Here is a 24694-nt window from a genome sequence, read left to right on the forward strand (position 1 = left end):
CGAGTGAGATCACTTAACGTTTCCACCCTGTATAGTTGTTGCCCATTTTTGCCACTTGACGTGGCAGAATCGTGGGACTTCACGGTATTTAAATAAAAATTAAAGTGGTTGCGTTTAGAAACGCCACAAATATTTGAGTCTTTGGAAACAAGTTCGTTATTATACTATATTTTCTTATTAATAAAATATAGGTTATTAAGTACTCAATACAGAAATCAGCCGGCTCCTAGTCTAAAATTCTTATAATCGAAATTAAATGATTTAAACTACAAATAAAAATGATTCAAACAGTACTAGTTTTTAGGTTCAAATTCGACTGCTCTAGTGGACGCACGGAACGGCAACGTCGCAGTCGACCCATATTATTTGAATTATTTGGCGGGAAAATAGTTTTTGGCTTTTAATTCTGAAACTAAGAGGCCTAGAGATTTGAAATTATGTCTCGTGTGTACTTTAATTATAACGAATTATTTGATCTTTAAAACGCAACTCTAACTTATACGGTTTTAATAATCCACCGTGTGTTACGTGTCACCAGCTTACACATACGTATCGGTTCGTAGTTCGAAAACGGTTCGAAATAAAGCTTTGAAAGAATTGAAGTCGGGTTTTTTTATTCGACTTTAATTTATGAGATATAAAACATTGATGTAGCTTAAATATTTACGAAGATACAGATGTGTAAGCTGAAGACACGGTACTCCAGCTCGCACATAGTTTTTTGATCGTGGTGTTAACAGTATTTGAGCTAAAGTCTTGAAAAGTGGAAAGCCTACTATTTGGATTCGACTGTAATTTTTGAGGTATAATACATTATCGTAGCATAAATATTTACGAAGATACAGATGTGTCAGCTGGAGACACGTGTCCTCAGCTTACACATAGAAAACAACTCATAGTTATGAAGTTCTAATGGCTCTAATTGAATGACTGAGAGGTTTGATGACTCTAATTAGGCTTTTATTGATGGTATACTTGGAATTGCTCTAGGGCCAATGAGGAAGTTGGAGACATTCAGGTAAATTATTGTAGTACTTGCGTATCATCGCCGGGTGATCGTCAAAATACTAAAAATATGCAACAAAGTCGCAACATTGAATGTGAACTGATTATGAAATTTTCGAGAACAGGAAACAAACTGTATGCACAGATGTAATCAAAAAACACACTGGACAGTAAAACAATCAATGATATCCGTAAAGTTATTAAACTTCAAATAGTTGCAAAAAGTTCAGTTTGACAGTGTTGCTACTAGTGACATCTCGCTCGCTCAGTTCTTTGTTGCTCTATTCCGCTAGGGAGGTAATTTAAGATGCTATCAATGAGGGTTTTCGCGATTGAAAAATCCGCCAGATGGCAATACGTAGACGCGAGGTCCAAATGCTGCATGATTGGTTATTTTTGACATGACATTGACAGATATGTCAAAATCCACTAATCACGCAGCATTTGGACCTCGCGTCTATGTATTGCCATCTGGCGGATTTTTTAATCGCGAAAACCCTCATTGAAAGAAGATTTTTATTTTCTTTTATTTTATTTACTTATATAGGAAAATAAGCAATGGAACAATACGTGTAAGCATAATTACATAAAAAAGTAAAATAATTTCGTTTAAATAAAACCCACTAAAAATTAAACTGACTCCGAAAAAGTATACACTAAAAGTAGAAAAATAATTTTACGTTGTCTCCAATATTGTCGAAGTTATCGCTGGAAAACTAAACAAAGTATCGTATATTTTTTATTTAAAATTAATCAGTAATCGGAATAAGTGAATACTTAAAATAATATCGATTAAATTTACATATTATTGTCTATGACTAACAGGTTACAGCACTGATGTGTCAGAGACAAGTCATAGACAATATGGAGATAACACATGATTTTAAACGTCAAGTCAATTTGACAAGTCTCACAAATTTTCATCGTCCACGTATTTTGCTAAAATAATTTGTTTCAAAGATTGATTTCAAACTTGTATAAACGTGAAAATAAAGTTGGTTTCATGGGCTTGTTAAATAATGTGTATGATATTATGAACACGTAAGTGATTATGGTGTAATTGTGTATGAAAGTGTTTGTTTACATCTCTGCTGGATTCTAAAAAATCAAGGTATACCGTAATCGGGGCTCAGGGTGCGGAAACTTCCATACAACGGTCATCGAAGTGAAACTTGCTTCCAAACAGCGACATCGGTGAATAAATTCAAATACTTTTTAACTACCCTAAAACGCTCTAGATGTCGCTGCTCCTGTTTCCTTCATATTTTCATTTTTTTCTTAATTAAAATATATTTGAGAATATTGTTAATTACAATGTGAAAACTTTTTTAAATGAAATTAATTTGTTTTAATTTAAAACTGAACGGTGACATTTTTTGTTATAATTTACATAATAGAGTAGTAGAAATTACTATTTAACATATGGCAACTTTGTTTTTCCTCCAAAATGGCCGGTGTTGTTTTTGTTATGTTAAATGCATTCTTGTTTTCTTAGCCATCATTTAAGTGTTCTGTGGCCCTATTAAAGTATTGAAGAGTCGTCGAGTCAAATTCAAGTTCATTCCTTCGTACCTGCTGCTGTTCTGGTTCATCGGAGTTTTGTTCGTTCCTTCGTGAATCGCGAAGAAACTTTCTGTTATGTTCACAAGTGATCTGAGTTTTCTCAATGTGCAAATGCTTTTTTAGTCTTGTTGAAAACTTTGCGAAAAGACGCTTTTGGTGTATAATATTATGTGTGTTCATAAATAAAGTAAAATTATTAAATTCAAAAGTTTTTGTTTACTTATTTGCATTTCCATGTGCAATGTAGAATTTTTCCAAATTCATTGTTTTGAAAATAATACAATACGTACACCATAAAGATAAATATTTTCAAAATAATGGATTTGAAAAAATTCTACATTGTACATCATAAAAACAATAATTCTTTGAAGGTTATGAGTGCCTATGTGTGCGTGAACTGTGTGTATGTGTGCGTGGACTTTATGTATGTATGTGAGCGTTACGTACGTAGGTTAAGTACAGGGAATTTAACACCAGAGCCCCGATTACGGTAACTTTTAACGTCTACAATCCAGACACGCTTCATCGATTCTGCGATACGATTGGTCAAAACAGCTGACGTACGCTGTTGAACGACCAATCGTATCGCAGAATCGAGAAGCGTGTCTGGATTGGAAACGTTAAAAGTTACCGTAATCGGGACTCAGGCTGTCTAGGTTCAAAAATTTGTCAGAGAGGGCTCTCTATTTCCTATGTATTACTTTTCTCTATGGTCAAGTCAATTTGACAAGTCTCACAAATTTTCATCGTCCACGTATTTTGCTAAAATAGAACTGTTTTGCATTACAACAAAACAGTTATTATGTGTAGAATAAAACACAGCGTTCTGTTGAGAGAGCTGTCTATGATCTTTGCCTAATTTTAGTCTATGGTATAAGAAAACTTACCAATTGTCTCTGCTTTATCATCTAGTTTACCTTCTTCATACACCAGCTGGCACCACTTTCTATGGAAATTGGTGATCTGTCAACTTGACATTTCATAGTCGTCCAACACCAGCAAGCACTTGCTGGAACGCTGTGTTTTATTCTACACATAATAGTACAAGTTTTACAAAACAATAAAACTTGTATTATTGAGCAGAGACGATGCACAGCATCTGGTGAGAGAGATGCGTCTACTTCCGGTGTAGTTTTTTACCATTTTATACCTTAAATGACGTCATTTCCGCAATTATTTAATAGGAATTGATTTGACTTACTTCCGTTTGCCGCCATTTTAGTCACCTGGGGGCGAGCTTGCTCGGAGTTCTTCATAGAGAGCTCACCAGGAGGCCTTCTTGGGATGCTGTGCATCGTCTCTGCTCAATAATACAAGTTTTATTGTTTTGTAAAACTTGTACTATTATTCGGCATGTGACGATGCACAGCATCTGGTGAGAGACTTGTTTATTAGCTCCTGGTGACTACTTACCAATGGCGCTATGTGATGAAAGTTTTCGAGTTTCTGTAACAGAACTAGATTAGAACATGATTAATTTCAGGGTATCAACATGTTTTGTTCTAAATGCCCAGTGAGAGCAGCACTGATATAACAAAGTAGGAGGGCTTGTACTTTTGTATGTTTGAAATGAATAAACTGGAATGCTACTGAACTGAATTCAGAAATTCTTTCCTCATTAAAATGCAGATTGAGTGTGTATTGATATAATTTGCCCGCATGGCAGTAAGATTCATGCGAGTCATCAACATAAGTTTATAATACAGGCGTACGATGTGATTGAAGAGTATCCAACATGCTTTAGATCTGTTGATTGAAAGTTATTAATTAAATAATATGTTATTTGGTGTATCGGTCGTAGATCAGTTAATAAAAGTGACTGCCTTATAATATTGCTATTATTGTTCTGCCTACGCCAATATCTCATCAAATAATTTCATCTATGGCTAAATATCAACCCAAATTAAAGATGCCACAACGAAGTCAACAATGCCAGGAGAGGTTTTAAATCCAACAACCTTTATACTGTTTTTATTCATGTAGATTCCTAGTATTACTTGGTGTTGAAAAATAAATAAATAATATGTTATTAATATTCCGCTGTTCGCCTCTGCTCGCCTGATTCCAGTAACTTACGCAACCGTAGCAAGGGCATACCTATGTTGTTTTTTGGGATTTGCTGTCATTTTTCCCTGTTGTTTGTATGATGCCGTAACGGTGCCGAACTTACTCGTAGGTCAAGGTTTATTAACTTAATCTTGAAATTATTCAGGTGAGACTATGTTTTGTCATGTCAGCAGCTGATGTAGATGGTAGGAGAAAAATATACATAAGCTAGTCTGCGAGAAGCCTCGTAAAGGTCACATTTTAGATACCCACTGTTGGGTTTAAGGCCTTTATCAGGATGTACGATATCGGTACAGGATCCCAAAATCCTTGAGTTGAAATTCAAATAAAACTCCAATCTCAGAACGGAGGCGATTTAATGTTTGTAAGAAAGGTATAAGTAGTTCGGAAAAAACACAACGCTTGCGCGATCTAAAGAAGCACAGCGCCATCTATTGGCAACCTTTGGAACTTAACTAATGTTGTGTACTTACAATTTGTAAAATTATTTTTTATTACAAACATTTTGTTTATTATTATTGTATATTATATCTATGAATTTAATTATGTACTTTATTTATTTATTTATGTTATTTAATAAACTTAACATTCCGCCCACCAAAGACTAGTCTTTAAAATCCGCCCACCATGAGAATAGTAAGTTACAGATTACAAAATTTAACATTTTAAATAGGCTCATGGTAAACATCTAAAATGAATTGAAATCATTAGCAACATTTCAAAAAATTTTAACAATACATTTTTCTTTGGCTACGGAATAAGTATGGACAAAGTAACACAATAAAATCGACATTCTAAGTATCTATCTAAATAGATTTAACAATCAGCTGTAGGTAAAAGACACAACTTTGAAGTTGGACGCTTGATGACGGAGTTTTTACAACGAAGTGAGACCACGCGTGTAATGTTGTCTCTACCCGGGTGCAATTCTACAATCTTTCCATACAACCACCTAGCCGGAGGTAAATTATCTTCTTTAATCAGGACTACATCTCCTAATTTAAATCCTGGTGTGCGTACTGACCACTTATGTCGTTGAAAAAAGTTTGTCAGGTATTCAGCCGACCACCGTCGCCAGAAGCATTGCACCATCCTTTGCGTCAACTGCCAGCGCCTTAAAGTGCTGAGATGAACATGTTGTTCAAAGTTGTAATCTGGGGGCAATACAAGAGGTTGCCCAACCAGAAAATGACCAGGTGTAAGCGGAGCTACATCTGGTTCAGAACTGGCCTTAGACAGCGGTCTCGAATTAAGACACGCTTCTATTTGACTTAATACTGTGCATATCTCTTCAAAAGTGAGAGTGCTATCTCCTATCACGCGTTTAAAATGGTGTTTTACGCTTTTGATCCCTGCCTCCCATAACCCTCCAAAATTTGGAGAATGAGGAGGGATGAAATGCCAGTCAGTGTTATTGTTTGCTAGAGCATCGGCTATTTCACAAGCGACTCGACTCCTCTCATCCCCGAACAGACAACGCAGTTCGCGAGAAGCACCCACAAAATTCGTGCCATTGTCGCTCCAGAGGTGGCTACAATGGCCACGTCTGGCGACAAACCTTTTGAAGGCGGCGAGAAACCCTGCTGACGTCAAATCCGAGACGGCTTCGATGTGTACGGCGCGGGTGGCCATACAAACGAATAAACAGATGTACCCCTTGTATGATTTTTGTCCTCGCCCCTTGGAAAATCGAATGTTTATGGGGCCTGCGAAGTCGACACCTGCATTTAAAAACGGTTTACTAGGTGTAACTCGACAAGAAGGTAGCTCTCCCATTAACGCATTTCGAGAAGCTCCTGCGTAACGGATACAAGGAACACAGTTGTGAATGTGTGATCTTATTAAACCTTTGACCCTCAATATCCAATATTTAGTCTGTAAGAACCGGAGCATCAATTGTTGCCCGCCGTGAAACGTTCGTTCGTGAGCATCAGCCACTAACAATTTAGCTAGCCTTGATTTATTTGGGACAACAATAGGGTGCTTGCTTTCAGGTGGTAATTCGGAATGACGAATTCTCCCACCAACTCTTAAAATTCCGTCGTCGTCAAGAAACGGCGACAGCGAAGAAAGAGGACTACTCTTGCTAACCTCTTCCTTTGAATGGAGAGTTCGAAGGTCATCTTGGAACCAGGTTTTTTGACATTTCAGAATGCATAGCTGTAGAGACTCCTTTATTTCGGACACAGAAATGTAAGGTAACAACTTGAGTTTGGGCTCGCGACATCTTTTTATGAACCTTTTGCAAAGAGCGACTACTCTGACCAGCTTTCGTAACGAAGAAAATCTGTCCCACAACCAATTATCTTCATCTTCGGGAGTTATCGCCGTCGCATGAACGCGGACTACTTTTTCTTCGTCGTTGTGGTTTATAGAGCTAGGTCTGCCGTAATTCAAAGATTCGCCGCGTAACCAACTTGGTCCTTGTAGCCAAAGAGGATTATGTAAAAGCTCAGTTGGAGTAGTGCCTCGCGACGCAATATCGGCGGGGTTGTCCTTTGATTGTACATGAGACCACTGTGAATTGTCCAGAAGACCGAGGATTTCCGACGTGCGGTTGGCTACAAACGTCTTCCATCGACTTGGGTGATCGTTTAGCCATGCCAACACCACTGTAGAGTCAGTCCACGCATGTAGGCGAGACTTCGGTACTCCCAGCACTTCGGCTACCTCAACCAGCAAGTTACTCACAAGGACAGCACCACACAACTCGAGTCGCGGAATGGATACTTGTTTTATCGGTGCTACTTTGGACTTGGCAGTAATTAAGTGGGTTTGAACATTACCGATTGGATCAATCACACGGATGTAGATGACGGCCGCGTAAGCAATATTGGAAGCATCGCTGAATCCATGTAGTTCAACCTTGGCGTCATTCGTGGTGTCAACCCATCTCGGTATGTGAAAATTTATCAATTTGTTTAATTCACTGCGATATGATTCCCACTGTTTCAGAAGCTCCGGCGGCAGCTCATCATCCCAACCCATTCCAGCGATCCACAGTCGTTGAATGAAAACCTTTGAGGTAATTATGCATGGTGCAATCCAACCTAGTGGGTCAAACAGACGTGAAATCTCGGAAATAATTTTTCTTTTTGTTTCAGGTGCGGACATGGCGGCGCGCGGAGGCAGCTTCACCGAGTAATCAAATTCATCAGTAGTTCTGTTCCAGGTAAGTCCTAAAACTTTCGTTACTTGATCTTGCTTTATCTCTACATCTCTTCCTGTATCTTCTTTAAAAACTTCTAAGAGTTTGTTAGAATTGCTTGTCCATTTCTGCAATTTGAAACCACCCTTTGCTAGGAGTTGGTTTAACTGCTTGTAGACTTCGATTGCTTCGGCTTCCGATTGACACCCTGTCATGACATCATCGATGTACACATCTGATTTTATCCTCTCAGCGGCCAATGGATATTTATGACCTTCATCACAAGCAATTCTTTGCATTGTTTTGACCGCTAAGTAAGGTGCACAACCGGTACCAAACGACACAACCAAAATGCGATAATCTTCAATCTCCTCTTCCGGTCTTTCTCTCCACACAATTCGTTGAAAATCGGCGTGTTCTTCAGAAACTCTTACCTGTCTGAACATTTTAATAACATCAGCAGACAGGCATATAGGATGAACGCGCCACTTCATGATAATGTGTCGTAAATCTGCTTGCAGTGTGGGTCCTACCATTAAGGTATCGTTCAAGGAAAAGCCGTTCGTTCCCTTGCACGATGCATCAAAAACCACCCTCAACTTGGTAGTGCTCTTATCCTCCCTAATCACCGCATGATGTGGCAGATATACCGCATCAGGTTTGTTTTTTTGAGTTTCATCTGTGATCTTTTCCATGTGCCCAAGTGTCAAGTACTCATTAATCACCTCTGTGTATTGTTTTTTAATTTCAGGGTGTTTCGAGAACTTCCGTTCAAGACCTTGAAGTCTCTTCATGGCAATGTTCTTCGAGTTTCCATACTTACATGGAGGATCCGCGCATCGGAAAGGAAGATTCACAACGTATCGGCCAGACTCATCTCTTCGAGTGGTAGCATCGTAGTAGTCTTCACAAGCCTGCTCTTCTTGCGTTAGACGCTTCTTGAGGGAAACTGGTTCTGGTTCTAGCTCCCATATTCGTTTCAGCAAGTCATTTTCTTCAACTTGTGCGTGCATGCTGACAATAACATTGTGATGACACTCCTTACGCAAATCTTCAATTGTTCCGGAGAGGATCCATCCGAGGTAAGTGTCCTGGGCAATAGGCGTGCCTTGCGGGGCTTTAATTAGTCCCTCCTTTAAAATATGGCAATAAGTCTCGGCTCCTAACAAAACGTCAATTTTGTTTGGGGAATTAAAGTTCGGGTCAGCTAATTCAATATTAGCGATCTCAGGCCAATCTACTAAAGCAAATTTCCTTTCAGGTAAAACTGACGTAAGAGTTCCGAGTACATGGGCTCTGACCTGAATGGAAAAGGTAGGGTCACAACGGGACTGAATGTTGAGCATTACCGTATATTTAGAGGTAAGATCACCTTGTCCCCCACCTAAACCTGATATGGCGCTTTTGGTAGATGTCTTTTTCAGCCGCAGCAATTGAACGGCAGCTTCTGATATAAATGAGGCCTGTGACCCCTGATCCAACAACGCTCTCAAAACTTGAGACGACCCATCTTTCGATTCAGCCTTAATAAGGGCTGTTGCTAATAAAACTTGTTGGTGGACTGTAGTACCTTTAGAAAAATGGGCGGTAATATTAGTGACGGCCTCGCTATTCGACACAACATCGGCAGCGCTGTGGGCAGCAGTTAATGTAGTCGTGGTTGTGTCGGATTGGCTTTTGGGATGCAATAGGCTGTGGTGTTTGCGTTTGCAAATACGGCATTTGGTGAACGAGCGACAAACCTTGCTCGAATGGTTGTATCCGAGGCAGTTGAAACATAGCCCCAACGAGTTGGTAATGCTACGACGTTTATCAACATCCTCATTAGCAAACTTCTTGCAATTATACAACTTGTGTTCTTCAGAACAATGCGGGCATGAAATATTTGTGGTTGTATGCAAAGCTTTCGGGTTAGAAACTACATTAGGAGTGGCCTTGGGTTTGGTTTTAGGTTCAACAAACTCTAAAGCGCGGAAACGAGTACCTAAGAAATCTTTGAATTGGGTTAGTGTAGGTAAATCATTGGAAGTGCTACTAACCTGCAACTCCCATTGCTTGCGCGACTCGGCGTCCAACTTCATACTTACAACGTATATTACAATAACGTCCCAGGACGTGACGTCGATACCTAAATTTGTTAATTCATGCAAACAATCGGTAGTTACATCTAACAATTCTTTAAGGGCGCTAGAAGACTCTTGTAAAATAGTACGTTGACTGAACAGACGTTTCAGAATGCAAAATGATATGTATCTTTTGTTATTATATCGATCTGTTAACATATTCCAACATTTCACATAGTTATTCTGCGTAATGGGTACATGGCGTATGAGCTGATCTGCTTCACCTGACAATTGTGTCTTTAAATAATGCAATTTCTGCACGTCGTCAAGTGACGCGTTGTTGTGTACGAGGGAAGTGAACAAATCGCGAAACGACGTCCATTCAACGTACTTTCCGCTGAAAGTGGGCAGCTGAATCTTAGGTAATTGTAAGACAGACTCCCCCTTAGGGCCATCATTATTTTTATTGTCAGGTGAAACATTGTTAGACTCGAATTTTGAAAGTACATTCTGAAGTTCAACCTTATAAGCTAAAAATGTCTCGAAAACGTTATCGAATGCATCATCCTGTATGTAACTTGATTTACTTAAATCTTCAGTAGTAAATTCTGCAACTAGCCTTTCATGTTTCTTTATAAAGTCTTGATACTGCTTATCTAGAATATCCAATCTCGCCCTAATGTAGTTCTCAGTTATCCGATCTTTAGGTGACTTTTTATAGTTGGTAAATCCTTTCTCAATCTGTGATTTTAAATCTATCAATACACGCAAAGCTTTATCCATTATGAAAAATAAATAAAGTTATCACTGGTTGTAATCCTAGTGAAGTGATTGTAACTCGAAGTGCAGATGTTGGGGTGTGACTGAGACGTCGAGTTGAAAATTCTAAGTCCGGTCCACTTTTTGCGTAAATTTTCTAAGTCTTTTGAAGCTTGCAATCGCTATGAAAACCGGCGTGGATTCCCCGTCTCGTCACTTTTAAGCGAATTATTCTAAGTCCAAGATCTACTGATTTATTCTAAGTCAAATTTACTTTACTTAACACTTTGCAACACGTAAATGTACTCACGGTTTCACTTGCACTTTACTTATCACTGATTACGGCTACTGCTCCTTGCTCGCTCATCCAGTTCCCAGCGCCGGCGATGGTTGCTCACACAGCACGGTACGGTAGGGGCAGCTTCCGGGTAGTTCAGCGTGGCAGCGGTGCTCGAGACTCCATACATTGGATCACTTCACTAGGCACTCAATACTTTGCATACAATTTCCAAGGGAGGACTTGTGCGTTCACTCAAAAACCGTCCTTCGGCTCGTAGGACCTTGTACGATATCGGTACAGGATCCCAAAATCCTTGAGTTGAAATTCAAATAAAACTCCAATCTCAGAACGGAGGCGATTTAATGTTTGTAAGAAAGGTATAAGTAGTTCGGAAAAAACACAACGCTTGCGCGATCTAAAGAAGCACAGCGCCATCTATTGGCAACCTTTGGAACTTAACTAATGTTGTGTACTTACAATTTGTAAAATTATTTTTTATTACAAACATTTTGTTTATTATTATTGTATATTATATCTATGAATTTAATTATGTACTTTATTTATTTATTTATGTTATTTAATAAACTTAACACAGGAAGTGAAATTAGTTAAGCTTTTATGCTTAGTAAGAAAATTAAAGTTATCTTTAATATAGTTTTAGATTAGTAATACCAGCCCCCCTAGATAAGTAGCACTTTTTGATCGAATCGAAAATTGGATACGTTATAACTTCATATAGAAAAAAGAAGGCTAATCGACCATCCTTCGACTGGTTTGCGATTTTAAAGTGAATTTTGTTGAGACCCACAGGGCATAAAGGTAGTACAAGAGTAGATAAACGATTTAGTCTAGCAGATAAATCTTGCTGTCGAGCTTCAAGAGGTAAGTATGTAGCTACGACTGTTTTCCTTAGGCCATTAGTTTAACCACCAAGGCCAGGTTATTTTATAAGTTTTTAAAGTGGATTTTTGCCAGGTATGTTTTAGGAACGATACCTTATTACCCCCAACTCAACATACTAAAAAATTACATGTTACCTGATCCTGACGTGGAGGTCACCATGTGGTAAGAACGTGGTGGAGATTCTGTATTTTGAGGGTCGGCCTCGAGCCCTGCTAAGAAAAGCCAGAAAGGTCACTTCGAGGTGCTAAGCAGGTACCTTTTGCTGTGGTGAGAAACGGGACAGCAAAGATTTAGCCTAGTTTACCACCAACCGAGGTGAATGGCAGACGCATCCCTGGAACCATTGTCAGGTAACAGGTTGATCTCCGCAGTCTGATGACGCCTACCACTGCCTAAGATACGCTCAAAGGCAGCCTCCGTAGAATTTGCTGAGTGGAAAGTCACTTGACTTTGCTATTCTTATTTGGTCAGCGCTAGACAGTCAAGAGTGTTAAGACGCTGAATAAAGCACGGCGTTGCAGGTGCAGGGGCAAGCACCGGCTTGGAGGTGAATGGACTGATTTGGAATCCTTGGCTTTTTGTTCGAAATCGAAGGGAGTTATTTTGAGGCTTATGTATTTGCTTTAAAGATAATAAGATTTGTAGGTAAAGGTTACTTATTAGTATTTGACGATTTGTAAGAACTAATTTAATCAGTCTAAGCAAATAAAGATAATTATTATTATGTTTTGATTTTGCTTGAAATGACCGGCTAGAGAACCAAGGTCGGATTATTTTTTAGATATCACCAGTACGAGCACAGGGTGATTTTGCCGAACAAAAATCCAGCACTGGGAGGGTGCTCCTCGCACAATGCTTATTAGGCATTTTACCCAGGATACGCTCGTGACATGTTCAAATTCAAATTCAAAGACGTTTATTGCATGTCACATTACAATTTATATGTTGTTGCAAAATAGAAGTATACATGTTCGATGCACTTAGCACATTTTGTCATACTTATTAAGCTTCTTGATTTGCAAAAAACATTAGAATTTAATAATTCAAGCTGTAAGCTGGCTCAGTGTTGGGGGTGGCCGCCCAGTCTACTAATAGTTGTAGTTTAAAGTGCTTTGTTGATGTGGTAAAGCATTTGTAGGTGCTTTATTTTATGAGCACAATGCATGAGCCTTTTTAAAGGGGTATTTATTAAGAAACTCGTACCAGAAAGAGTTATCGTTCGATTGTGGTGATGCTAACAACGTATTTTGATTGGTAATGTTTGCGATTGGGGCTGACGGGGCCGCCGTTAGAATTGTATAAGATGGTTGTGGGTACGTTATTCAATCTATTTATACAATATAGAGATTCGCGAGAATGCTCATTTGATAGAAAAGAGTGTTAAAACTATCAGAATCCCACGTACCTCGTTTCATCCGTTTTGAATCTCGCCGGGGTCCGAGTTTCTCCGGTATCCGACGCTCTGGGTCCACCTGCTCGTCGTCCGGAAGACACTCGTCCCCTTTGGCGCCAATCACCATCACGTACATGTCGTTCGCGGTCACACACGCGCGGTCAATTGCACTTTTTAATTTTAAACTTAGTATAAGAACGTTGAGAAATAAATTATTTCAGTAAAAATCTGAGCAGAGTTTCTGCTTACGATGTTGCTAGTTTGGAAGTTAAAGACGCTATGAAGAACTCCGAGCAAGCTCGCCCCCAGGTGACTAAAATGGCGGCAAACGGAAGTAAGTCAAATCAATTCCTATTAAATAATTGCGGAAATGACGTCATTTAAGGTATAAAATGGTAAAAAACTACACCGGAAGTAGACGCATCTCTCTCACCAGATGCTGTGCATCGTCACATGCCGAATAATAACTGTTTTGTTGTAATGCAAAACAGTTCTATTATGTGCCTTAATAAAACACAGCGTTCTGTTGAGACCTGTTTGTTATCTGCTGGTGTCAAGCACAAACGCTATGTGATATAAAATGTATTAAGAATGAAAGAATATAAAGAAGTTTAATATCACAATACAAAATAATACATTAAACAACTTATTGTACTCTCTGAGAAGCAGACGAACCAATAAGAAACTTATTAAACAAATAACCAGTCTTTAGGTTAAATAACTCAAATTATTTAGGACATCTCCTTGAGATCAACATTATGTCATTAACTTCTTATCAACCAATAAAATCATTCTGGTACTTATGGTAGGTTAATAGTAAGATCTCCCCATCTGAAAATATAAATATGTATAAACATAAACATGTTTTCATCTTGAACAATTAAAACATTACTAAAAACTTGTTATGAATAACATAACATTAAACAATTAACTATTAATAACATGCTTGTAAAATTATAAACTCATAAATACAAGATGTTATTGTTCCTTCGTAGGTCTCTGCAGTAATATTTCATAAAGGTATACATACCCCCACCTCCAATTAAATATTGGGGGTCTTATCAACTACTCTCTTGTCCAGCCAGTATCTGGATGTTACTGCAGACCAAACACTTCATGGAGAAGCAAATATTCACTGCACTTCTTGGAGAAGTAATTATTCACTAAAAATGATCTTAATCCAATTTGTAATATTTGACCTGGAAAACAGGCGTTATCATATTGTTTATGGAAATAAACAAATTTCACACATAACTCTGGGGTCTCCATTAAAATGAAGTCTTTATCAGCTCACTAATATGAAACTACAGGACATAATTATGCGTTCATCTGGGTGCTTAGCAGTCAGAGACAGTCTGTAGGTGGTTGAATCAGATTCAGATCCAAATATCAGTCAAAATGCTGACGTCATGTCTATAGCGGGGAGGTTCTGGGCCCCCCCCGAAAAACAACCCTAGATACGCCAATGTCACAATGTGATCATATTCTGATACTTCAAAAAAGTAATCCTGTAATGTGTCCAAAGGAATGAGATCATGGATTCTTCGATCTGAAGCAAGAAGAAGAATGAAAGCTGTTTATCAAGTAAAATTCAATGCTAGAAGAAAGTCCAGCAGCCGGCAACCAGTCAAATTAATTCCAGTAATTTAATATTAAAGACCGGTGATCTCGGTGTACTTGGCCTTGCAATTGAAATGGCCTTAAGGAACTGATGTACAAAAGGTAAAGGTAGATACAACTGACATAAGTATCAGTTTTGTACTGCAAGTTATTGCTGTAAAAACAGCTTGGCTAACAGCAGCGCTATCTACAGTAACGGCGTAAAACATCTTTCATCTTCGAATCGGTAACCCAAAAATCCTGGGGGGCACCAGACCAGACCATTCTGGGGTGCCATAGCCCCCGGGGGGGCGGATATATATGGGGGGTACGGACCGCCCCGCGTGCCAAGCCATGCTACGCCGCCACTGGCTACCACATCACTACCAGTTGGTAACTTGTGGTCAATGCTGTGAGATTGACCCACATAATGCATCTTATGATTGCTCCTTCCACCACCAATTTTAAATTTTGGAGAGATAACTTATCTACTTGTTGTAGACTAGGGTCTCTAACAGATCCTTTATTAGCACTGGGGCCGATGTTATTAGAATGTATGTTCCGTCTGCCATTCAAGTATGGTAACGTCTGTAGCTGGGAGGTGAAAACACTCATCCAGCTGATAATCCCAGAGACGGCTGAAGGGCGTCATAAAGAATCAGAGTTCTGATCTATTTGCCTTAATGTGGTACAAAAGATGGATAATACTATTTATTAGCTAATTTTCAATTAAAATTTTAACTTGTTTATTTAAGGAACACAAACAGTATAATTTTATTTAATATTTAACATCCATCTTTTGAGTCCAGTGTAACATAGTTAATACTACTGCCGTGGCCCTGGAAGCCAATAAGTTTATTTTGGGACACCCCTACATAATGAATATAGCCTCTGTGGCCGGGGGTACTAATGGATTCTAACTGGAATCAAACAAGTCTCTGTCTGCGACTCCCCATAATATGGCCTTCTTGGCCTGGGGTACTAATATATTCTAAATGGAAGCAAACAAGTCTCTGTCTGGGACTCCCCATACACTGAGTATGGCCTCCGCGGCCTGGGGTACTAATAGATTCCACCTGGGTACTACTCGACCCTTTGATGTTACAGGTGGTCTGGGATACCGTGCCTATGGCCCGGTCTGCAATCCCATCTCCTGGTAGATAACAAGCCGACAGCGTCATGTCGAGCTGTTCGGTCAAGTTCATGAGCTTGGTGGTCAATTTGAGGAGGGCCCGTGATCGAGTACCTCCTTCGTTTCTGACTGTGTCAGAATGTGACCTTCAGGAGCTTGGTGGTCAATTTGAGGAGGGCCCGTGATCGAGTACCTCCTTCGTTTCTGACTGTGTCTGTGTCAGAATGTGACCTTCAGGAGCTTGGTGGTTAATTTGAGGAGGGCCCGTGATCGAGTACCTCTTTGTTCAGGATGTGAACTTCATTCAATCGATCCTGATGACTTAATGCTACATCTCCATCGCATTGGAGTGTCATCATCACTAGTAAAAATATATATGTATTTTTCAAAAGTAAATGCCAACATTACATTTTAGGTGTGCGTTGTAACACTGACCTGTAAAATTTTTGTAAAGTACTGTCTATTTTCTTTCTCTGACCTTTAATCTACTGTTATAATAATATTTTCGAAAAAAAAATAATTAGCAACCCTAGTTGAACGCCCCACTACGCATCCGCTGCATCTGTGGACTTGGAAGTCTGTGACTTCTTTTCGCCGCAACGGCTTTGAACTAAAGTCTATGGCGTCTATACCTCTTAAAATCCTCTCAGAAACAGCTGCATACTATTGTGTATTTAGTTGACATTGACAGTTTATAATATTGTAACTAATTGTGGGTATACAAATAATAAATCAGTTATGCTTTGACTTGAGTTGATGTTGTATCTTTTACATACCATACCTATTGCTTGAAGAGAGACGTCCTCCGGGGACAGTCAATGTTGCAGTTGGCAAATGTATAATTTTTTTTTTTTTTTTTTAAATAAAGTCCCAAGTTTTTGAGCTTGTCTTAGTGCACAAATAAGATCCCAGTCCTTTAAGATATTTAGAGACATTATTCTGCCATGATGTTTCTGAGAGTATTCCAGGCTTGGGAATTTAGGATATTTGTGTTGGCTCTATTTACTTGCGATTGACATGCAAAAAAATAAGGTTTCTGAAAGTCTCAGTGTCTATGAGACATGAGCGATTAAGACAGATCTGTTCTGATGACCCAATAGAATAAATTATATTTTCAGTATATTATTACTCAAATGCCACTGGCACGAGGAGTTTCCGCAACTCCACTTGACACCGCTGAGAAAAATCTGCAGTGCCGAAGACAAAATAAATGGCAGGGCTTCAGTTGTAAGATTCCTTGGAGGAAACGCCTGTGAGTCTCTGCTCTGGCAGATGAAAGTAAGTGTTCTGAGAGTTGACCTTCACTAACCGGTCGTGCATTGTGATCCTGAAGAAGATCTACATACTATTTCAGAAATTAGATAAAAATGTCTTATCGCAACATGAGCATAAAGCCCATCTTTGAAAAGAAACATTGTTTCTATTAACTTCTTATCTTGAACTCTTTTGAGAATTTTTAAGTAGGTATACTCGCATATTGTTTAATTTAAATATGATAAGGTGTTCAACCAGATCTGTGACCCACCCATGACTAGGTTGGGGGAGCCTTTTGTAATGTTGTACGAAGGTTAATATTAGCAATTACCTTAAACAGTGCTCGCGTTCATTAAAAAGATTCCGCTCTTTTTTCCACAAAGAATTGCATTGTGGTTTCAGGGTTCTTGGATTATCAAGCCAGAACCAAACATTACAAAATAAAATTTTTGAAATAAATGATTAACATCTAAATTTAAGAGGCCTTTTAAGCCCAATCTAGAATGGGGGGTAGAAGTTGCTCGCGTCCGTAGGAAACACCACCTTTTCCGAGGCCCACCCTACACGTGCCCCCCGGGTGGTGCCAAATGAGCGACAACGCCGAACAACAGGCGGCGGTTAAATAACCTGACCATCTGGTGCACCATAAACCAAGGAGGACTAAATCCCTCCTAAAAGCATGGCCATGTCACCTTGGGAAAGCGACATGTGTAATCCTCCCATCCCCCTCCACTCCCCCCACACCTCAATAATCCTCACTCCTCCCCATCAACCCACTCCTCTCCAGTCTCCCACCCACCACACCCTACATAGCCGAACCGTGGCGGCGCATAACCACACCGGGCCCGCAAAGCCCTGGGGCACTAAATACCCCCTAAAAGCTCGCACCACACTTTCACCATGGGCAGGTGGCAGTGTGCGTTACTATCTTCCGCCCGCACACCTTATGATGGCAGACTTGAAAAATGTATTGCCCCAGGAGGGTACCACCGAAGGTGGAGAATCCCTCACCGGACCCAATCCGGTCTGTCCCACGTACTCTGGGGGGGACAAAGAATGCCACAAGCCAGGATCAAGCCTGGATTTAACATGCCTAGCAGAGGCGATCCCATCCACCGCGCCGGTCGACACCCTGTCGCCCTGGAACGTGGTGATGCACAAGCGGCCCAAGAAGGGCGATAAGAAGAAGCAGCAGGAGCAGCAACAACAACAACAGCAACGACAGGCAGGCAAACCGGCTCGCGTTCGTCCCAGCAGGCGAGCGAGACAGAAAGCCCGCCAGTCGCTAAACTCAAGAACACCCCACGTGGCGGAAACGCAGCGTGAGAATCTGCCGTCCACCTCCAAGGTGTTGACCGATTCGCAGGGCACCACGAATCATAATCCTCCACCCCCACCACCGCCACCACCACCACCACCACCACCACCATCATCACTACCTCCTCCTCCCCCACCCCCACCTACGTTACCCAGTCAGGCGAAGGGTAAGGCTCCGGGAGGTTATCACGGTCGGCGGACTGCAGCGACGGCAACCCCTGCGCTTGAAAAGGCGCAACCTGGGAAGTGTGAACGCGCTTCAGCGAAGCGCGCCCGCCTGGACGAAACCAGGTCCCCCAGGGGGGAAGCCAAGCGTGCAAAAACCGACGTGAGGCCAAAGCGGACGATGAGCTACGCGGATGCGAGTCAATCGCATCTGCAGATAGCGGTGACCACCGTCCCGCCGAGGGACCTCACTATGAGCCAAGCGGAGCGGATCCGTATTGCTATCGATGATAGAATCACGGATACTGCTCTAACCCCAGGCATGCGTGCTCCGTCTTTGCGCGGTCGTCCCTATCTTTATGAGGGGGCTTTCGCGTTTTGGTGCGAGGATGCAAGGTCCCGCGAATGGCTGGAGAACCAGGTGAAATCCATTCCCTCACCTATCCCGGACACAACCCTGACAGTTGTAAAGCTGTCAGAAGTAAGGAGGAGGCTGAGAGCGGGACTTCTCCTACACAGCCACATTACCGACCCGGTGACGCTGCAAAAGGTCATCAGCAACCAAAACCCTTGGTACAAGGTGGACACCTGGCAGTGCATCAGCGCCTCGGTGACAGAGGGAGCAGAAACAGCGGAGGAAGGTCCGTCATCTAGGTACAAAGCTGTGTACCTGGTCCTGGGGATCCCTGAGGACCAAAAACAGACCATCCTCGACAGAGACCGTCGGGTATCACACCTGTCTGGTGGTGGCTACATCAAATTCTTCAGTAGCAAGGAGGAAGAATCGGAGGCCACCACCACAACCACAGCAGCGACGAAGGAGACGTCGACCCCAGAGCCTTCCACCTCAGCTCCCCATCAGGGTCAGAGCGAGTTGGAGACAGCCTCGCCACTAAAGACGGAAGGAGGGACCAGTGAAGACGAAGATGGCCTCCTTAACAGTCCTTAAATCCACCATCGACGTCATACAAACCAACCTCCAGCACAAACAAATAGCGGCGGCGTCACTACGCAGGGTGCTGGAGGTAAATAACAATAGGACCGTCGCCCTGATCCAAGAGCCCTGGATCAGAAACAACAAAATCTGCGGCCTAAACAACACAGGAGGTAAGTTACTAGTAAACACCTCCATTGATAAACCAAGAACGTGTATTTACATGCCGAACACGTTAAGCTGTACCATGTTAAATCAGTTCTGTTCCAGAGATGTCACCGCAGTGAAAACCGTGACAGAACAACAAACCCTAGTGCTAGCCTCAGTGTATATGCCAAGTGAGGATGCAGTTCCCTCACAAGAACTCACCGCACTGGTACAACACTGTAGAGAGCAGGCCTGGGGCTTGATCATCTCCGCAGACTGCAACGCACACCACCCGCTGTGGGGAAGTACGGATTCAAACAAAAGGGGTGAGTTACTAACTGAATATTTATTCCAATCGAACCTGAATATTATGAACAAAGGAGCTGAACCCACCTTCGTAAGTTCAAGGTACCAAACTATAATAGATCTGACGCTGGCAACACATGAGGCGGCGGAACTGATTGAAGGCTGGCATGTGTCAAACGAGCCATCCTTTGCGGACCACCGACGCATATGTTACCAAATAAAAATGAAACTAACAGACCCTGTTCCATATCGTAACCCCCGTAAAACCGATATAACAAGGTACACTAAAATACTAACCAAAACACTAAACGATACACAAATGACAGATGTAACACTTAGCACTAACAATATAGAGCTAAACATACAAAACCTCACAACTGCTCTAACGAAAAGCTACGAAGAGTCATGCCCAGAAGTTACTCCCAAAGTTGCGAACAAAGGTTCCTGGTGGGGGCCGGAACTTGAACGCCTTCGGAAAAAACTCAGGACACTTTTCAACCGAGCGAAAAACACCAGAACCAATGAAGACTGGAACAAATACAAAGAAGCACAGAAGCACTACAAGAAGCGGATCAGATTCCGTAGTAGAGAATACTGGCGCAATTTCTGTAGTAGCATAAACTCAACAAGCCAGGCTGCTAGGATTAAGAAAATCCTATCAAAAGGTGATCTCAATCTCCTGGGCTTCCTAAAGAAGGAAGACGGCACCTACACGAACACGGAAGATGAAACAAGCACAATGCTGCTAAAAACACACTTTCCGGGTTGTAAGATCACATCGATCGCAAGGTGGCAGGATGAACAACAAAGCACACCGACAAACGAAGAGTGGAAAATCGCCAATAGTATAGCAACAGCGAATAAAGTAAATTGGGCGCTAAATAGCTTTCAACCCTTTAAATCCGCAGGACTGGACGGAATCTTCCCAGCGCTATTACAATGGCAAACAGCCCAAATACTAAAGTACCTAGTACAGATATACCGGGCATGCATAGCTTTTAAATACATACCCAAGCCATGGAGGGAAGCAAAAGTAATCTTTTTACCGAAACCGGGAAAAGAAGACTACACACAGGCAAAATCCTTCAGACCAATTAGTCTAACATCGTTCCTACTAAAAGGACTGGAAAGATTGGTAGACCGGCATCTCAGGGATGGCGTGCTGAAAAGCAAACCACTACACCCCCAACAACACGCCTACAGGAAAGGCAGATCAACAGAGTCGGCTCTACACATGGTAGTACATAAAATAGAGTCGGCCATCACAAACAAAGCGTCAACCCTTGCTGTCTTCATAGACATAGAAGGAGCGTTTGATAAAACTATGCACAACAGCATAAACCACGCCCTGGAACAATTCAACGTAGAACCAGCCGTAAGAAGCTGGGTCACTGAACTAGTTAGTAAAAGGGCGGTTCAGGTGGTGGCGAACACGACTACCAGAGCAGAGGTTGTCAGAGGATGCCCTCAAGGAGGCGTCCTATCGCCACTACTATGGAACATGGTAGTGGACAGTCTGTTAAGGAAACTAAATGACAGAGGGTACACAGCCATTGGATATGCAGATGACATCACCATACTGTTAAACGGAGGGGCTGAAAACGTGCTATGTGAAATAATGCGTTCAGCCCTAAACATTGTTGAAAACTGGTGCAACGACCACCAGCTGTCAGTAAACCCAAACAAAACTGAACTAATCCTTTTCACTAACAAAAGGAAACTACCAGAGCTCCAGCTACCAGAACTCTTTAAAACAAAACTCTCCCTCTCAACACAAGTGAAGTATCTGGGCATCACCTTTGACCACAAATTGAACTGGGCGAGTCACATTGAAAACAAGACAAAGAAGGCCTGTATAGCATTTTATCAGTGTAAAAGACTCATTGGTAGCAGATGGGGTCTTAACCCTAAGATAACACTTTGGCTCTACACATCAGTTATCAGGCCCTCTGTCACTTATGGATCAGTTGTCTGGTGGCCCAGAACAAAACTATCCACAGTAAGAACAAAACTCCAAAGCCTGCAACGTCTAGCAAGCATAGCGGCCACTGGTTGCATGAGAACCACACCATCGGCATCACTTGAGTACCTTCTGAATCTTAGACCCTTAGATCTCATCATTCAGGAGGAAGCGCAAGCAGCCGCTCTAAGACTTAAAGGAAACGGCCTATGGAAGCAAAACAAGGAGACAGGACACTCTGCGATCCTGCAGAAAACCATAAAAGAAATACCTCTCACTGAGGCACCCATCGACAGGATACCCTGTGAACACATTTTCGACCGAAGATATAATATCCAACTTACAGCGGAGACGCGAGATTACTCTGGAATCAATGAAGTTAGGATATACACGGACGGCTCCAAAACTCAAACGGGTACAGGAGCTGGTGTCTTCTCGAATGATCTTAATATAAAAATATCAACAACATTAGATAAACACAATACAATTTTCCAAGCAGAATGCATTGGAATTACCAAAGCAGCACAGGCGGTAACAGCCAGAGACATCCGAGGTCTAAACATAAGAATTATCTCGGATAGTGCATCCGTACTGCAAGCGCTAAAAAGCAACACAATAACAACGGCCCTTATATTGGAATGCCATGAAGCGCTCCAAGACATCGCAGCTGTAAATGGAGTTACCCTGCAATGGATCAAAGGGCACAGTAACTCTTTAGGCAACGACGCAGCGGATGAACTGGCAAAAAGAGGTTCGGACACAACAGTATTTGGCCCGGAACCAATACTGCCGATACCACAAGCACAGATCAGGAACTGGCTGCGTTCCAAAACAGAAGAAAAACACCACACAGAATGGAAAAATAGCGAAGGATGCAGGCAAACAAAAGATGCGGTTCCGGACGTATCGAAAAAGTTCTCCCGCAGCCTCATCAGACTAAACAGGGACAGCATCCGCAAGGTCTTAAGTGTCATAACCGGACACTGTATGCTAAACAAGCACCTATACAATATAGGTGTCACAGACAGCCCACTATGCAGGGGGTGCATGGAGGCAGAGGAAACACCGCAGCATGTGCTCATGGAGTGCAGTAGCGTGGAAGAACAACGGGCTCAATTTCTTCGATCACCGTCGTCGCTACAGGAAGCCTGCAGCAGCCTGGACGGGCTGCTCGCCTTCTGGGGGGATCTCGGGTGGTTGGAGTAGGAAGATAAACCACAAATCGCGCACAATGGCCCTATCATGAGGCTAAGTGCGGCATTCGATTGCCCTGCAAAACTAACTAACTAACTAACTAAGCCCAATCTAAAATAATTTTACTTATTTATGAATAGAATGGTAGTAACAATTGCATCATTCAAACAGAATGTTCAACTAGCTGCCTTTAACCCGCTATAAGGTAGCCAAAATGCTGCAATTTATCTCATTAATAATTCGCTCAGTCAGCAGGAAAAGGAAAAGTAATATTCTATCTTCCTTATGATCGATCTTAACTTCACTTTACGATAACGAAGTAACTGAAATCGTTCTTTAGAGGAACTGAATACTACTTTGCAAGCTATTACCATCTAGTAGGCTTGATGTAGAAGGTAAGTGGTGCGCAACAAAGTTGGAAATAACATTCATCTGAGTCGTCAAAGTTTCGACCGAGTGTCTTACGAGTGGGGTTAACACTTACATGGCCTCCGTCGCCTATTTGGAGGTGGTGAAGCAAACATTTCCATTTCCGAGGATGATGAGGATGAATCTGAAAAAGACGACTCGGATTTCGAGCTTTTCCTTCATCCGGGCCGACAGAAGTCAACCTTTCACCGTCACCACTCTTTACCCTTACACTCTGCATCACTTATATTTCCTATTTGCACATTTTAACTGTGTTTTATTCTTATTTTATACTTAAAAAACAAGAAAGATAAAAATTTTTGCTGTGTAGGCGGCAAAAATCACAAACGCTATGAAATGTCAAGTTGACAGATCACCAATTTCCATAGAAAGTGGTGCCAGCTGGTGTATGAAGAAGGTAAACTAGATGATAAAGCAGAGACAATTGGTAAGTTTTCTTATACCATAGACTAAAATTAGGCAAAGATCATAGACAGCTCTCTCAACAGAACGCTGTGTTTTATTAAGGCACATAATAATTTGTTTTAAAGATTGATTTCAAACTTGTATTAACGTGAAAATAAAGTTGGTTTCATGGGCTTGTTAAATAATGTGTATGATATTATGAACACGTAAGTGATTATGGTGTAATTGTGTATGAAAGTGTTTGTTTACATCTCTGCTGGATTCTAAAAAATCAAGGTATAGAGCTGTCACTGCTATCACTGTCAGTCAGTCACTTTAAAAATAGTGTTGTTGCAATCCAATTTTAATCGATAATCTTAATCACCATAAATTAATTTTAATCGATTTGTAATTCAGAAATTAACTTCCTTACATTTTGATAGTTATCATTAATAAAACGCTCATGCACAGGGTATTGCGCTAATTTGTAATGTCTCCAATTGAACCACGTTTCATCTCCAGTCGCGCTCGCGCGCGACTCGCGCTACATACGGAGAGAAGTTGCACTTTTTAATCGAATCAAAAATCGAATCCGTCATAACTCCATACAAAAAAAGGCCTTTCGACCATTTTTTGACTGGTTTGCGATTATATTGTGCACTTTGTCTCTAGACCCACGGTACTATCAACCA

General features: G+C 41.3%; 2 protein-coding genes and 1 long non-coding RNA gene across 3 annotated transcripts; 1 reads left to right on the forward strand and 2 right to left on the reverse strand.

Moving 5' to 3' along the window:
• Positions 1-5750: 5750 nt before the first annotated feature.
• On the reverse strand, positions 5751-9864 carry LOC135073478 (uncharacterized). The gene is made up of 3 exons (XM_063967661.1): positions 9823-9864; positions 6727-9084; positions 5751-5789 (listed from the first exon to the last, which is right to left on the reverse strand). Exons 1-3 carry the CDS (start codon positions 9862-9864, stop codon positions 5751-5753), a joined length of 2439 nt encoding a protein of 812 aa, XP_063823731.1.
• Positions 9865-13766: 3902 nt separating this feature from the next.
• LOC135073120 (uncharacterized) lies at positions 13767-24129 on the reverse strand. Its single transcript, XR_010257581.1, has 2 exons — positions 23674-24129; positions 13767-14380 (listed from the first exon to the last, which is right to left on the reverse strand). It is a non-coding gene; the product is annotated as an uncharacterized LOC135073120 (long non-coding RNA).
• On the forward strand, positions 17846-19928 carry LOC135073436 (uncharacterized). The gene is made up of 2 exons (XM_063967618.1): positions 17846-19755; positions 19842-19928. The coding sequence occupies exon 1, from the start codon at positions 17846-17848 to the stop codon at positions 19595-19597; it is 1752 nt and encodes a 583-aa protein (XP_063823688.1). The 3' UTR covers positions 19598-19755; positions 19842-19928.
• Positions 24130-24694: the final 565 nt, after the last annotated feature.

The sequence above is a fragment of the Ostrinia nubilalis genome, chromosome 7, assembly GCF_963855985.1.
Source record: "Ostrinia nubilalis chromosome 7, ilOstNubi1.1, whole genome shotgun sequence".
Lineage (NCBI taxonomy): Eukaryota > Metazoa > Arthropoda > Insecta > Lepidoptera > Crambidae > Ostrinia > Ostrinia nubilalis.